At 49.8% G+C, this 16,408-nt stretch overlaps 2 protein-coding genes across 2 annotated transcripts; one reads left to right on the plus strand and one right to left on the minus strand.

Annotated features, from left to right (window-relative positions):
• Positions 1–134: 134 nt before the first annotated feature.
• Positions 135–9,173, minus strand: Gpn3 (GPN-loop GTPase 3). The gene is made up of 8 exons (XM_042669029.1): positions 9,056–9,173; positions 7,352–7,460; positions 5,361–5,528; positions 4,194–4,318; positions 3,402–3,517; positions 3,190–3,286; positions 1,214–1,342; positions 135–316 (listed from the first exon to the last, which is right to left on the minus strand). The coding sequence occupies exons 1-8, from the start codon at positions 9,101–9,103 to the stop codon at positions 254–256; spliced, it is 855 nt and encodes a 284-aa protein (XP_042524963.1). The 5' UTR covers positions 9,104–9,173; the 3' UTR covers positions 135–253.
• Positions 9,102–15,960, plus strand: Fam216a (family with sequence similarity 216 member A). The gene is made up of 8 exons (XM_042668951.1): positions 9,102–9,132; positions 9,255–9,696; positions 11,007–11,047; positions 11,998–12,119; positions 13,596–13,725; positions 13,798–13,945; positions 14,685–14,767; positions 15,669–15,960. Exons 1-8 carry the CDS (start codon positions 9,102–9,104, stop codon positions 15,785–15,787), a joined length of 1,116 nt encoding a protein of 371 aa, XP_042524885.1. The 3' UTR covers positions 15,788–15,960.
• Positions 15,961–16,408: the final 448 nt, after the last annotated feature.

The following is a 16,408-nucleotide window of genomic DNA, read 5'->3' on the forward strand; positions in this document are numbered from 1 at the left end:
TCTCAGCCACCTGAGTAGCTGGGATTACAGGCATGAGCCACCAGTACCAGGTTAGAAGATACCACTTCAAACAAGAGCAGCTCCAGAGGAACTTGGAGCTCTAATCAAATGTGCTCCTGATAAAGAGCCAGTGCTCCTGATAATAAGCCAGTGCACCTATTTAATTAAAAGCAGCAGCTTCCTATGGGAGCACAGTACAGCCAGTGCTGCCAACGTGGCTGCCTGCTGTCACACATTCATAGTGAGTTACTCTTCATTCCTGCTGGCGTTCCTGGAAATATTCATCAAACATAGAGGAAGACTCAGCTTCTTGTTCCTGGCACAAAGGAAACACAAAACAGAAAATGCATTCATTTCTTCTCAGTCATAGTGTGCATCGTTTACTCTGTATGGAGGGTGAGCTTCAGGTGTTGATCTCAGGCAATCTTTTTTTTTTTTTTTGGGTGCCAGTATTGGAGCTCAAACTTAGGGCCTACATACTGTCCCTTAGCTTTGTTTTCCACTGAAAGCTGGTGCTCTACTACTTAAGCCACACCTCCACGTCAGATTTTTGCTGGTAAATTTAGAGATAAAAAAGTTTCTTGGGTTTTTCTGCCAGGCTGGCTTCAACCCACCATCCTCAGATATCAGTCTTCTGAGTAGCTAGGATTACAGACAAGAACTACTAGCACCCAGCTGCTATAGGCAATATTAATGATAAGAAAAAGTATAATAGAATTTTTCCAGGTAGGGGTGGTTGGGCACGCCTATAATCCCAGCCACTTGGGAGGCTGAAGGAAGAAGATCCCAAGCAGCCTGGGCTACTAGCTAGTGCTTGTCTTAAAGAAAACAACTCAGACCTTTGGCAAATCTAGTGTGCTCCTATGTCACCCAAAAAATAATGGATTACATTCAGTGGCTCTCTGTCCCATGCTGTGGCAGCGCTCTCCTGCCAGCTGCTATTAGTCTCCTCCAAGTTCAACTATACCTTGTCCACCTCCTTTCACACATCTCCCAGCAAGCACAAAGAAGACGATAGGCTGCTCCAATAGGTGAAGTAAAATCCATACAAATCGCTGAACACACGTGGGAGTTGGAAGATTACCCAGAAAGCCCAGGGAGCACCACCATTCTCAAGACAAAGATCCTAACTCCAGGAGTTGCCTAGGTTCGTAGGAGGTTACTGGCAATTATGTTCCCCAAGCCAGGAAAAACAGCTCAAGTGAGAAATCACCTTTGGTTCTTTAAATTCCAGGTCCTCTCCATACTGAATGGCAAAATCGATATTCTGTAACACAATGTTCATGCTCTCCTCATCTGAGTGATCATATGGTAAAAACCGCACCATGCTGTAGTCGTCAATCTGTGGTGAGGATTTCAAGAAAAATGCGTTATTTTCAATTCACAGCAGAGGCTTCTAGCCATCTGCACTCCCGACTACAACATTTGCGCCTGGGTACAAAGGGAGGAGTGGTGGCAGAGGCAAAGGCAGAGGCAGGCAAACCCTTGCTGACTGCCCTGTGCTCACACTGGCTCACTGCTTAACCACATACTGGGCCACGCATGTCCATCTGAACCCCACATCTACTGGGAATAACGGTGGAAGCCAATTTTTGTTTTTTCTTTTTCTTTTGGCAGTTCTGGGGCCTGAACTCAGGGCCTGGACACTGTCCCTGAGCTGCTTTTCTCAAGGCTAGCACTCTACCATTTGAGCAGCTCCACTTCTGGCTTTTTCTGGTTATGTGGTACTGTGGAATCGAACCCAGGGCTTCATGCATGCTAGGCACACATTCCCAGCCCTTGTTTTTGCTTTTAACTATCTTTAAGTAGTTTTACAAAAAGGTTTCAAATCAACGTGTCAGCCTGAGTATTATGCATCTTGATCAATGTCACCTTTTTCATCATCTTTTTCTTTTGGTGGTGCTGTTTGAGTCCTGGCCTTTGCTAGACAGACTCTCTATCAGTCAGTCATAGGGCCTGAACTCTGGGCCTGGGCGCTGATCCTCAGCTCTTCAGCTAAGGCTAGTGCTCTACCACTTGAGCCACAGCACCACTTCCAGCTTTTTCTGCTTATGGGGTGCTGAGGAATAGAACCCAGGCCCTCATGCATGCAAGGCAAGCACTCTACCACTGAGCCACCTTCCCAGCCTACCTCTAGCTTTTTATTTGGGTCAGGCTCTCACGACCAGGGTAGCCTAGGGCCTGCAATCCTAACTTGGCTTCCCAACTGCTGGGTTTACAAGTATGTACTACTATATCCAGCTCTCAACTGACCAATAGCTTGAAGTAAGGTATACTGATTTATTGGGCTCTCCATATCTCCTAAATTGAATTAAGTGGCCACCTCAATAGACCCTTCTTTTTTTGCAGGTGTGGGGCTGGACCATGCTTTCCAGGAATAGGGCCACTGACTAGATGCAGTCCAATTCTCAACCAGGCCAAAAACTCCTCAAAATTAGCTGGCTGTCACCGGTGGCTCACACCTATAATCTTAGCTGCTTAGGAGGCTGAGATCTGAGGATCACGGTTCAAAGCCAGCCCAGGCAGCAAAGTCCGTGAGGCTCTTATCTCCAATAAACCACTGGAGAACAGGAAGTGGCGCTGTGGCTCAAGAGATAGAGCCCTCGCCCTGAGCTGAAGAGTGCAGGGACAGTGCTCAAACCCAGAGTTCAAGCCCCACGACCGACCCCCCCCCCCCCCCCAAAAAAAATAGCTGGCTGCTGGTGGCTCTATATATAACCTCTAACCTTAGCTACTCAGGAGGCTGAGATCTGAGGATCATGATTTGAAGCCAGCCCAGCAAGAAAATCCATGAGATCTCCAATTAACCACCAGGAAACCAGAAGTGGTGCTGTGGCTTAAAGTGGTATAACACTAGCTTTGAGCAAAAGGACTCAGGGACAGCACCCAGGCCCTGAGCTCAAACCCCATGACCAGCAAAAATCTTCTCAAGATTAAATACACTTTAAAAAGCTTACCAGAGGCTGGGAAGGTGGCTCAGTGGTAGAGCGCTTGCCTTGCATGCCTGAGGCCCTGGGTTCGATTCCTCAGCACCACATAAGCAAAAAGAAAAAAGCCGGAGGTGGCGCTGTGGCTCAAGTGGTAGAGTGCTAGCCTTGAGCTGAAGAGCTGAGGGACAGTGCCCAGGCCCAGAGTTCAGGCCCCACGACCGGACCCAAAAAAAAAAAAAAATAATAATAAAAAGCTTACCAGTCCACAAATAGCATTAGTCAGTTTTTTAAATTTTTTGCTTCTTAAGCCACTTGTGGAATCTTGTAATAAAGAATACATATCAGGATCCAGAAACCTGTCAAAGTAAAGAATAAATGAATACTAATCAGGAGGCCGGGGTTACAGCAGGGAAGGTCAGAACTCGGCAGACAGAGGGCTGAGACCTGACAGCCACAGGACAGGAAACTCACTTCTCAATTTCCTTCTTCGCTTTCTTGCTCAGCAGGTCCATTTTGGTCATGATGTTCACTTGAGGAATTTCCAGAGAGATCATGGCACTCAGGGCCGCCAGGACGCCAGAGATGAACTGAAAGAGGCACAGACGGGATCAATGGTTGCCTCAGTCACAAGAGCGGCCTCTACCCCACCCTGACGGCAATGCTGGAGTAAGAAATGCTCCTGTGACCAAAGACCTAGAGAACCACAGCTCACATGGACTCCCAGGTGAGGGAAGAATAAAAGATGTGGACTTCCATCTGTGCTAACCACAAATTCCAGTTTAAACAGAAATTCCAAATAGACCTTTATTTTTCTGTCGGTCTTGGGGCTTGAACTCAGGGCCTGGGTGCTGTCCCTGAGCTCCTTTTGTTCAAGGCTAGCGCTCTACCACTTTCAGCCACTTCAGTTTTCTGATGCTTAATTAGACATTACGAGTCTCACGAACTTTCTTGCCCAGGCTGGCTTTGAAATGCAACCCTCAGATCTCAACCTCTTGAGTAGCTATGATTACAGGCATGAGCCTGGCTTGTATCAGTTTTTTTTTAAGCAAGTAACTCTCCAAAATCTGTATTTCATTTCTTATTTTTGAGCTAAAAATATCTATTAGTGAGTTAAAAATACATAATAATGTAGTAATGAAGAAAAGGATACTAAATAGCTCCAGACTGGTGTGTGCAATGCCAGGAATCACAGCAGTTGGAGAAGGATGCCATCTCTGTACGGTACCCATGACCAAGCAATCGCCAGCACACTTATCCCCCCACCTTGAATGACTCCACCATGAACTGGGAATCGACAAGAAAAACTCCACAGACTCGGAACTCCCACTGCTCCAGCTGCTGGACTAGCTGCTTCATCACAGGCAGATGCGTGTACAGCTCAATCTGACCTGCAGAAAGAACACAGGAAACAGGTTAAGTCATCAACTATACCTAAGTCCTCCCATCCAAGGTGAAAAGAGGAAATCTAAATCCTAGCTACTTAGGAGGCTGAGAGCTGAGGACCATGGCTCAAAGACAGCCTGGGCAAGAAAGTCCATGAGATGGTTACCTCCAATTAACCACCAGAAACTCCCAAGTGGAGCTTGAATGGCTTAAGGTAGTAGAGCAATAGCCTTGAGCAGAAAAGCTCAGGGACAGCATCCAGACCCTGAGTTCAAGCCCCATGACCAATTAAAAAAAAAAAAAAGAAAACAAATGAAGGCCACAAAACCGTACTAAGCTTATGAGGCCTTGGCGTGAGAGCCCCAGCCTGAAGCACTGCCCCTCACCTTCACCTCTACCCTGTAGCTTAGAGGCCACAAGACCAGAGATCTCCCTCTCCCCTGCATGCGACACTCTCAGTTACTGAGGGATTCAGGGACCACTGGGGTGATTTTGTTTCTGGTGTCTCACAAACCCCTGGACTGTGAGTCCTAGAAAGGCAGAGACCACAGCTACCTCGTAATCTACCAAGTTCAAATGCACAAGACACGGAAGTGGCGCTGTAGCTCAAGTGGTAGAGCGCTCGCCTTGAGCTGCAGAGCTGAGGGACAGCGCCCAGGCCCAGAGTTCAAGCCCCACGACCGACAAAAAAAAAAAAAAAAAAATTACTTTAGCCGGGCGCTGGTGGCTCACGCCTGTAATCCTAGCTACTCAGGAGGCTGAGATCTGAGGATTGCGGTTCAAAGCCAGCCCGGGCAGGAAAGACCGTGAGACTCCTATCTCCAATAAACCACCAGAAAACCGGAAGTGGCGCTGTAGCTCAAGTGGTAGAGCGCTCGCCTTGAGCTGAAGAGCTGAGGGACAGCGCCCAGGCCCAGAGTTCAAGCCCCACGACCGACAAAAAAAAAAAAAAAAAATGCACAAGACATGGCACCTTGCTGCTGTGCAGTCAGAGCTACACAAAGAACATAACTACAGCTTCAAAGGTAACACAAACTGCTGACTTACCTGGACAGTCAAAAAGGATGTAGTCATCCTCCACATGGCCGAGACAGTCCTCCAGCCAGTCAAAATTATTGGCAAAGTACTCCATGCAGAACACCAGTCCTCCGTTGGGACCAAACCTCAGCGATGCATCCTCCATAACATCATCCACTTCAATCAGCTCCCGGATGTCTGGAAAGAACAGAAGAGTGTCCTCTTGAAAATTATAATCCTGGGGCTGGGAATGTGGCTTAGTGGTAGAGTACTTGCCTCACATGTGTGAAGCCCTGGATTCCATTCCTCAGTACCACATAAATGGAAAAAGCTACTCAGGAGGCTGAGATCTGGGGATTGCTGTTGAGCCAGCCTGGGCAAGCAAAGTCCATGAGACTCTCATCTCCAATTAACCACCAGAAAACCGGAAGTGGTGCTGTGGCTTAAGTGGTAGAGTGCTCACCTTGAGCTGAAGAGCTCAGGGACAGCACCCAGGCCCAGAGTTCAAGTCCCACAACCAATAACAACAAAAAAAAAAAAAAAAAAGGAAAAAAAATGGATTTGGGCATAGTGGTTTCTGCCTATAATTCCAGGTATTTGCAAGGCAAAGGAAGGAAGATCACTGATTTAAAAGACTAGCCCAAGCAAAGTTAGCAAGACCCTATCTCAAAAACAAAATATATGTGCTAGGTGCTGTAGGTTCATGCCCATAATCCTAGCTACTTAGGAGGCTGACATCTAAGGATCAAATAAAGCCAGCCCAGGCAGGAAAGCATGTGATACTCTATCTCCAATTAACCACCAGCAAACCAGTAGTGGAGCTGTGGCTCAAAGTGGTAGAGTATAAAAAAGCCCAGGCGCAGTACTCAAGCCCCAAGTTCAAGGGCCATAACTACCACCATCACCAACAAAAATAATACAGCTGGGCACAAGGGGCTTATGCTTGTAATCCTTGCTACTCAGGGAGTCTCAGGTCCAAAGGATCAAAGTTTGAAGCCAGCTTGGGCAGAAAAGTCCATAAGCCATTAGCTATAAAATAACCATAACCATCAAAAAACAGAGATGGAGGCGAGACTCAACCTACAGAGGGCTAGCTTTAATCAAGGAAGAGGCTGAATTCAAACCGTGGTAGTGACAATTTAAGAAAATGGTCTGAGGGGCTAGGAAAGTGGTTCAGTGGTAGAGTGCTTGCCTTGCATGCATGAGGCCCTGCATTCAATTCCTCAGCACCACATAAGCAGGAAAAAAAAAAAGCCGGTAGTGGTGCTGTGGCTCAAGTGGTACAGTGCTAGTCTTGAGGTGAAGAGCTGAGGGACAGTGCCCAGGCCCAGAGTTCAGGCCCATGACCAGACCCAAAAAAAAAAAAAGAAAAAAAGAAAATGGTCTGAGCCGGGCACCGGTGGCTCATGCCTGTAATCCTAGCTACTCAGGAGGCTGAGATCTGAGGATCACAGTTCAAAGCAAGCCCCGGCAGGAGAGTCCGTGAAACTCTTATCTCTAATAAACACCACAAAACTGGAGTGGCGCTGGACGTGGCCCAAGTGGTTAAGTGCTTTCCTAAGACAATAGGGTTCCTGAGTTCAAGGCTTAATACTATAAAACAAAAAACCACTGGCACACATCATCACAAACAGACCACCAAACAACAATCAATGTATTCACCAGGGGCATCAGACTGTAATAGCTGCTGTGTGTGTGTGTTGGTTCTGGGGCTTGAACAAAGGGACTGGGCACTGTCCCTTAGCGTTTTTGCTCAAGGCTGGCACTGTACCACTTGAGGCACATCTTCACTTCTGGCTTTTTGCTGGTGACTTAAACATGAGTCTCTAGAGTTTGTCTGTCCTGGCTAGCTTCAAACCACTCTCCTCAGATCTAAGCCTCCTGAAGAACTAGCTGACAGACATGAGCTACTGGTGCCCAGCTACAATAATTATGTTTCCAGCTTCCAGGATGGGCAGCCTGCACTCCCTTCTCCCCCTACCTACTATTCCCAAAGGAGGGGAGGCCCCGCCAGGACTCACCAGCCATCACAGGGTAGTTGAAGTGCTCGGCCGCTGGGTCTAGGTTGACCACCTGGACAGACCGGCTGAGGGCTTCACAGTGCTGCACCATAGTGGAACAGTAGGTGCTCTGCAAAGTCACAGGAATAAGAGTAAGAGCAGGCCAGGCCACTGACCTTCATATCCCTTAGGGACCAAGTCAATGGCTCAGGCTGTGATAAAGACTGAAGTAACATGCTTCTGGACTCTTTCTCCCTCTGATATCTGGGCAATTTCTTCACCATTTATACTGTATTTTATATGCCTAATCTGAGAATTTCAATTTGAAGCCAGCCTGGACAGGATTCTGTGAGACCAGCAAATATGCACGCGCACACACACACACACACACACACACACACACACACACACACTGCAGTATAATGTAACAATAACAATCACAATCCTTATTTTTTTTTTTTTTTGGTCGATTGTGGGGCTTGAACTCTGGGCCTGGGCACTTTCCCTGAGCTTTTCAGCTCAAGCCAAACGTTCTACCACTTGAGCCACAGGGCCACTTTCAGTTTTCTGGTGATTAGTTGGAGATAAAGAGTCTCATGGGGAATTTCTTGCCGGGGCCGGCTTTGAACCTCGATCCTCATATCTTAGCCTCCTGAGTAGCTAGGATTACAGATGTGAGCCTCCAGTGCCTAGCACAATCCTAAATTTATGTGTGCCAGTCCTAAGCATTGAACTCAGGGCCTGGGAACTGTCCCTTAGCTTTTTCCTTCATTGTCTCCTCAAAGATGGTGCCCCACCATTTGGGCCACACCTCCAGTTTCAGGCCGCAGCTCATTTCTAGCCAGGCTAGTTTTGAGCTGTGATCCTCAGATCCCAGGCACTTTGAGTAGCTGGGACAACAGCCACTCAGGAGCTTCAACTGTCAAACACCAGCTCAACTTGTAGCCCAGGCTGGCCTAGAACTCCCGATCCTTCTCACCTCTGACCCTCACAGGCAGGGTAATCCCAGCATTTTATGCCTGTAATAGGCATGAGCCTCAGGCTGGAGGTGTTTTTCCTTTTACTCCTAAAAAAAGACAATCTCAAGGGCTGCTATGAAAATAAACCAGGGAACTAGGAGAGGGTGAGGGAAGGGGTGACATTGTCCAAAAAGACATGTGCTCTTTGCAGGGACAGCGCCCAAGCCCAGAGTTCAAGCCCCAGGACCAACAAAAAAAAAAAACAAGACGTGTGCCCTTTACCTGACGTGTCGCCCCTCTGCACATCACCTTCTTAATAGCAACTTAAAATATTTTAAAATGAAATAAACACCTTTTTTTGGGGGGGGGGGGTCCGGGCGTGGGGCTTGAACTCTGGGTCTGGGCGCTGTCCCTCAGCTCTTCAGCTCAAGGCTAGCGCTCTACCACTTGAGCCACAGCGTCTGGCTTTTTCTGCTTATGTGGTGCTGGGGAATCGAACCCGGGCCTCAGGCATGCAAGGCCAGCGCTCTACCACTGAGCCACCTTCCCAGCCCTTCAATTTTTTTTTTTTTTTTTAAAGAAAACACACGGGCGCCTAAGTACTCAAGGAACTTTAGCAACTACCGTTAGTCCCGAGCAAAAGCAGAACGGGCCCTGAAGCGCGGGGGGCACAGGGGGTCGTCCGCGCCCCGGCTTCACAGGCCCGCTGCCCCGCCGCAGCGCCGGCGCCCCGGCCTCCCCACAGCGGCGACTTGGCGCTCCTCACCTTCCCGCTGCCGGCGGGGCCCATGACGAGCTGCGCGTACCGAGGCATGGCGGGTCCCGGGGTCCCCGTCGGCTCCCGTCAGCGCCCGACGCCTTCAGCCTTCGCGCGACGCCCTCTGACTTCCGGGAACTCGAAGTGGGGACCAATCATAATCCATCCTTCACTTCCGCGTTCCGTTCTGTCACGCCCCTAACTACAGGGCGTTCCGCGGGTCAAATCCCGGGACTCTCGCTAGCGGGCGAAACGAGTGTGAGCGGAGAGGGCGGGTCCGCGTATGCGCCGAAGCTGTCGAAGGCCAAGGGCGGTTGGCGCACCAACGCTCTGGTTGCCTGGGTGACAACGGCTAACGGTTCGCTGCGCGCCCGGGCGCCCGGGTTTCGTAGCTCCTCAGGTTTGGCTTTGCGGTGCCGAGGGTCGTTGGGGGTGGAGCACGTGGTCTCCGGGCAGGTCCACTCGCCCGCGTTCCCGCCGCGCGTTCCCGCCGCGCGCCCCCCGCCTTGCGCACCGGGGTCCGCCGCCCGGCCCTCCGCACGCTCCCGGCGTCCCCGGCGCTCCAGCCCCGCGCCGGGCACCGGGTGCAAGGCGATGCCGGGCCAGGCTGAGGCGCCCCTCGGGGCCGAGGCCGAGGGTGGCGGCCGCCGGTGAGGCGCGGCCGCCCGCGTGTGCGCGGAGCCCGGCCCGGGGCGGGGCCCTTCGCGTTGGCGGGTGGCGGAGGCGGGCCGGGGCCGGGGCCGGGGCCGGGGCCGGGGCCGGGCCCCGTGGCGCTCGGGCCCCGGAGGGCGCCGCGGACCCGGCGGGGGCCCCCGCGGCCGGACGGCGGGGACGGGGCGGGGGGACGCGCCCGGGGTCTCCCGGCCGGGCTTCGGGTGGGTTCCGATGCCAGCGGCCGCGGCGGCCCTCACGTCTGCGTTTGTTGGCTGGTTGTCAAGACAGGATCTAAGCGGAGCTTCCCGGGCTGGCCTTGAACGCCCCGTCCCCTGCCTCAGTTTCCCCGGGTTAGGCGGGCGTGTGGGTCTTCCTCAGGTCTTCACAGCGGCCGGGGCGGGCCGGGGCCCGCTTTGTCGAACCCCTGGATGGCGGCCACGGAATGAATTAGAAGAACTCTGGTGTTGGTGGTGTTACCTTTGTGCTGGTCGTGGCGCTGGAGTCCGGGCACCGGGCGCCGGTCCTGAGCTGTTTGGTTCAAGGCAGGCGCCCACCACCTGTCACCGGATCCAGCTCCACTGCTTGTTGTTTGGGGCTAAGTGGAGATAAAGGTCTCATTCCTGGTCGGTCTTGCCCCGACCAGCCTTTTAACGGCGATCCTCAGATCTCAGCCTCCCGAGTCGCTAGGATGACCGCCGCTGAGCCTCTGGCCGTGGCTAAAAGCTGGCTCTTGGTTTGATGGGTTCTTGTATGAAACCGGAAACATTTTACACCGTGAATGAACCACTCTTTCAAGGGGTCGTGTTGTTGTTTTTTTTAAATGTCTCAATACTTTATTAAAGAGAACAGGAAAATAATAACGTGGATGCAGCAGGAGCCCAGAGGAGCTGATTCTTTTTCGTAGCTGGTGAAATAGCGTGTAGCTGTGTAGCCCAGGGTGGCCTTGCATTCACAGTCCTCTTGCCTCAGCCACCTCCTGAGTGCTTGGTGACAGGCTTGAGTCACTTCACCAGCCCCAATAGGTCATTGGGTTCATTGTGGAAATTAAGAAGCGATAAATGACCAAACATGGTTTAAAGTAAGTCCTTTTTAGTAAGATAAAAATTTCAGGTAACTCCAAAGAAAGTGTAGTGGTGCCTTTAGGATGTAAGCAAAATTACAGGAGAACTTTCTGAGACATTGTGTCACGTGGAAACATGGAAAGTTAAAGTGTATGCAAGCCATTCCTTTGTCCTGTGAAGTGTGTTCTTGAATGCCCATAAAGCTGTCAGTCTTTACATATTTATATCCTTTTTTTTTTTAACAGATCAACTGAACATTCATATTACCAGAATGCCAAAAGTACTGGTAAGTGCAGATCAGACCTGTACATAGTAGTTCAAGGAAGCTAGTTTGCTTCTACTTACACAATGTAGGGCCTGGGGCTGGAGTTTAGGGACTAGGTGCTGTCCTGAAGCTTTTTTTTGTGCAAGGCTTGATTTGGCTACACTTCTGGCCATGTGGTGGGTAATTGGAAATAAAAGTCTCATGGACTTGCTCAGGCCAGCATTTAATTGCAATCTTCAGATCTTGCTAGAAAGGCACCCCCCCTCTCCCTGCCCCCAAATGACACCTCTAGCCTTGGGGCATGGACTCCACCCCTGAACTTTTTTGCTCAAAGCTAATGCTACACCATTTGAACCACAGCGTCACTGTCAGCTTTTTGCTGGTTAATTGGAGAGGAGAGTGTCACGAATTTTCCCTTTCCTGCCCTGGCTTCTCCCTCAGATCTCAGCCTTCTGAGTAGTTAGGTTACAGGTGTGAGCCACTGCACCTGGTTTTTGGTTATTTTTGAGCTAGGGTCTCACTTCCTACGCAGGCTCACTCCTGGACCTCCACACATCTATGTTTGTTTTCCCATGGTGCCTGGAATGACAAGCCCATGCCATCTGGAACTTTGGTGTATAGACTCACCTGGTGTATAGATCTCAGCCTCCCAACTAGCTAGGGTTACAAGTGAGAGCACCAGCGCCTGACCACATGGTCGTTTTCATAGTGTGTTACAGGGAAGGTTGGCTAATTTAAATTCCATGCCAAAATTCTTAGTGCAAAAAGGCTAGGTGTAGTGATGCACGTCTGTAATCTCAGCAGTAGGGATGCTAGGGCAATAGTACCCTTCATCATGAGCCAGCCCAGGCTCTGCAGATCCTGTCTCAAACAAAACCAATTTTTAAAAGGCTGGTATGGCCAGGTGACAGTGGCTCAAGGGTGCAGTCCTAGCTAGTCCTCTGAAATTCACATCACATCCTTGGCTGCAGATAGAATTAAAGATAGACACAAGATGAGCTCACACATGGCCACGCTGCACGAGTTACGGCGGACGCCCCTCCTGCAGACCATTCACGTCCCCAAGGCGCTGGTGGACACCTGCTTCCTAAAGGTAGGGTGACGGGGGGGGGGGGGGGGGGGGGGGGCTTGGTTGTTTTTTGTTGGGGGGGGCACATGCATGCTAAGCAGACCCCCTGCCGCTGAGCCAGGAAGTGAACCCACAGTGGCTTTGAACTGCAATCCTCAGATCTCAACCTCCTGAGTTAGCTAGGATTACAGGCATGAGCCACCAGAGCCCGGCTCACTCCCTCAGCGTCCTCTTGCTCAGTTTTTCCTCATGGTTAATGTTCTACTACTTGAGCCACAGCTCCAATCCAGCATTTTTTGTTGGTTGTGGGGCTTAAACTTGGGACTTGAGCACACTCCCTGAGTTCTTTTTACTCAAAGCTAGCACTCTTCTACCTTGAACCACTTCTGGTTTTCTGATGGTTTTGGAGATGAGTCTCTTGGACTTTACTGCCTGAACCTTGATACTCAGATCTCTCAGATCTCCTCCTGAGGAGCGAGGATTACAAGCATAAGCTGCACTTTATTTTTTTTTTGCCAGTTCTGGGTCTTGAACTCAGGGCCTGGGCGCTGTCCCTGAGCTTTTGCTCACTACCACTTGAGCCATAGTGCCATTTCCAGCTTTTTCTGTTTTTCTTTTTTGTCTGTTGAGGGTGCTGTCCCTCAGCTCTTCAGCTCAAGGCGAGCACTCTACCACTTGAGCCACAGCGCCACTTCCAGTTTTCTAGCGGTTTATTAGAGATGAGTCTCAAGGACTTTCCTGCCAGGGCTGGCTTTGAAGGCAAGCACTCTACCACTAAGCCACATTCCCAGCTCTCAGTTGCACTTTTTTTTTTGGGGGGGGGGGGGGGGGGTCCAGTCGTGGGGCCTGAACTCTGGGCCTGGGCGCTGTCCCTCAGCTCTTCAGCTCAAGGCTAGCGCTCTACCACTTGAGCCACAGCAACACTTTCGGCTTTTTTCTTATATGGTGCTGAGGAATTGAACCCAGAGCCTCAGGCATGCAAGGCAAGCGCTCTACCACTAAGCCACCTTCCCAGCCTTTTTTTTTTGGTTCGTCATGGGGCTTGAACCCTGGGCTTGGGCGCTGCCCCTCAGCTCTTCAGCTCAAGGCGATCACTCCACCACTGAGCCACCTTCCCAGCCCTCAGCTGTACTTTTTTTTTTTTTTTTGGTCAGTCGTGGTGTCTGAACTCTGTGCCTGGGCACTGTCTCTCAGCTCTTCAGCTCAAGGCTAGTAGTGCTCTACCACTTGAGTCACAGCACCATTTCCGGCTATTTCTGCTTATGTGGTGCTGAGGAATTGAACCCAGGGCCTCCTGCATGCAAGGCAAGCGCTCTACCACTGAGCCACCTTCCCAGCCCCTCACCTGCACTCTTGATGGACATTTCATTCCCTTTTGGGCTAAGTTAATACAGTTGGCTCAATAAAACATACAGCTCTCCACATCACCCTTTCAGGTGAGAAAGATAGCCGCATCCCCATGTTTTACAGCGTTAGTAATAAATATCCTTTTGTCTTTAGCATCCATACCTCACTGTGAGCCAGAAGCGTTACCTCTACAGCATCGCGAAGATCTGCAACTCCAGCTATCTGCGGATGCTGATGAAAAGGCAGTACATGCAAGTGATTCATCACAGCTCGCAGGAGCCAGGCAGGTGCACTCGGGCTTCCCCAGCCCCGCCTCTCCTGCGAGAGATGTCCTGACTGATGCTTTGTCTCCCAGGCGCGCCCTGCTGCCGCTGCTCACAGAAACAGCCTTCCACTGCCACCACAGGGCGCCATCAGCTGGCGAAGGGCTTGTCCTGCACCCAGGCTGCACCCCAAGGGAGCCTACAGCATTCCCTTTGGCGCTCCCCGAGGAACAAAGAGGGGTTTGTTGTTGTTGTTGTTTTAATGTTTTTATTACTATAAGTGATGTACAGAGGGGTTACAGTTACATGAGCATCTGTTTCTCACAACTCCCTGTTCTATCTGAAGGACTGCTAAGTGATAGTAAAAATTGTGTTCACTAGGCTCGGCTGAGAACAGAGTAGACAGGTTGCACAAAAGGGTCTTACTGCCGGGCGCCGGTGGCTCACGCCTGTATTCCTAGCTGAGGAGGCTGAGATCTGAAGATCCCGGTTCAAAGCCAGCCCGGGCAGGAAAGTCTGTGAGACTCTTATCTCCAATAAACCACTGGGAAACTGGAAGTGCCACTGTGGCTCAAGCGGAGAGCGCAGGGACAGTGCCCAAGCCCAGAGTTCAAGCCCCACGACTTGAAAAAGGGGTCTTACTTTTTTTTTACCAAGCTCATTGGAATGTCTTCTTTGAATCAGCTAGAGATATGGGCTTCCCTTTCAGTGTTTCTATACAAATTTAAAATTACGCAAACACTTCCACGAAGAGAAATGCATATAATGTTTCTGCAGAGAGAAATATTCTACTTTATTTTTATTTATTTATTGTTTTCAGTCATGGAGCTTGAACTCAGGCCTGGGTGCTGTCCCTGAGCTCTTTTGCTCAAGGCTGGTGCTCTACCACCTGAGCCACAGCGTGACCACATGCATTAGGCAGTGGTTCACTCACTTTGTTATTTCCCGTTGTTAACCTTATTTTTAACCTTACTTTAAGGTTAAAAAATGGACATGTGTCTAAAACAAGATGTAAGTCAATGAAGATTTTCAGAAGATCAGGCAAACTGTACATGCAGCCAAGTAAGTGTGGAACTTATACGTGTGTGTGAGTCCCCGTAGTACCAAAATACTATTACTACTACTACACTTCCTAGCTACTGCCATGGTGGGAAGCAGGGAAGGCGGGCCCTCTGAGCTGACATCCGTCACTGTATGCTGACCCCGCTCAGCCTCGCAGTAAACGGGCACTTTCATGCCCAGCCAAGAATAAGGGAAAGGGCAGGGGGAGAAGGTCTGGCTTTAAAACAAACTGTTAGCACAACTCACACAGGAAAAGTTGCTATGGTCTCCAAGAGAAGACCTAAAGGAAAATGAAGATACTCAGGAAAACCTGACCACTTCAACTTGAGCCAGATCTTGAAACTCCCTGGGGCACAGTGCTTGTTCCTCACAGCACTCTAGTGTGGAGAGTACAGTACTGTAACTCTTCTGTCAGAGACAGGGACTCTTTTTGCTCATTGGTTAGTGCTCTACCAACTGAGCAACACCTCCAACCCCAGCCCCAGTACTATAACTCTTAATGAGCAAAAGATTTAAGACAAGGAAGTAGCTACAGGCTGAGCCCTGAAGGCCATTTGTTTTCACTAAATAAAGGTTTATTAATAAATTATGTCAGCCAGGGCTCTGGTGGTTCACACTTGTAATCCTAGCTACTTAGGAGGCTGAGATCTGAGGATTAGGGTTTGAAGTCAGTCCAGACAGGAAAGTCATGAGAACTCTTATCTCCAATAAACCACCAGAAAACCAGAAGTGGCGCTGTGACTCTAAGTGGTAGAGTACTACTTTTGAGTGAAAGGGCTAAGGGACAGTGCCCAGGCCGATTCAAGCCCCATGACCAACCAAAACAAAAAGGTCATCTTCCAAGTTGCACTTAGAACTTCATTTCCAAAACAGCTATTATAAACTCTGATTTTTCCTTCAGTTTCTTCAAATGACTCTGAATCCTACATGAATGAAGAAAAAAAGGAGGAAGACCTACTAAATAAGTGTATGCAATCTATGTCGATCGAAGAACAGGAAGAGCATCTGATGCTGGCCTGACAGTCCTGTGTGCTGGGTGAACAGCTGCAGCACAGTGCCAAAGGCGGGTGGGCGCAAGGGCTGACGCATGCTCTCCATGTTTAGAATTGCATTTTGCACCATTAAGCCGTTAATTTTGTTTTAGCAACTTGTGTGCAAATGATATTTGTGTAATAAAATTTACCTGAAATACATGCTTATACTTCTGCTATGTACAATTAAAGTTTTCTTGTCACATAAAACTGACTTCCTTTTGTCAGTTGTGTGGCTTAAACTGGGCCTGGGCGCTGTCCCTCAGCAGTTAGTTCGAAGCAAGCACTCCATTACTTGAGCCTACAGCGCCACCTCTGGTTTTCTGGTGGTTCATTGGAGGTAAGGTTCTCACAGACTTCCTGCCCCTGCTGGCTTTGAACCGTAATCCTCAGCTCTCAGCCTCCTGAGCAGCTAGGATGAGCCACTGGTGCCTGGCTACAAGGATTTTCTTAACTGGGCTAAGAAAAACTAGCATGTCCAGAAATAGAAGAGCATTCAGGGGTAAACACCCTGACTTAGAAAGTAGGTGCTCAAGAAATACTACTTGAATAGTTTACAAACAGATTTTTCTGTATCTTATAAAAGTTACCATACTCTCAAACTTGATAC

Source organism: Dipodomys spectabilis, unplaced genomic scaffold, assembly GCF_019054845.1.
Source record: "Dipodomys spectabilis isolate Male_0828 unplaced genomic scaffold, ASM1905484v1 ptg000480l, whole genome shotgun sequence".
Taxonomy (NCBI): Eukaryota; Metazoa; Chordata; class Mammalia; order Rodentia; family Heteromyidae; genus Dipodomys; species Dipodomys spectabilis.

Excerpts from the sequence above, each read along its gene's own strand:
- Fam216a (XM_042668951.1), top strand. The coding sequence starts at position 9,102 with ATGGCGGGTCCCGGGGTCCCCGTCGGCTCCC. Across the intron at positions 9,697-11,006 it reads GCCGAGGGTGGCGGCCGCCG|ATCAACTGAACATTCATATT; the intron begins GTGAGGCGCGGC and ends TTTTTTTAACAG. Across the intron at positions 12,120-13,595 it reads TGGACACCTGCTTCCTAAAG|CATCCATACCTCACTGTGAG; the intron begins GTAGGGTGACGG and ends TTTTGTCTTTAG.
- Gpn3 (XM_042669029.1), bottom strand. The coding sequence starts at position 9,103 with ATGCCTCGGTACGCGCAGCTCGTCATGGGCCCCGCCGGCAGCGGGAAG. Across the intron at positions 7,461-9,055 it reads GCCCCGCCGGCAGCGGGAAG|AGCACCTACTGTTCCACTAT; the intron begins GTGAGGAGCGCC and ends GTGACTTTGCAG. Across the intron at positions 3,287-3,401 it reads GCGAAGAAGGAAATTGAGAA|GTTTCTGGATCCTGATATGT; the intron begins GTGAGTTTCCTG and ends TTACTTTGACAG.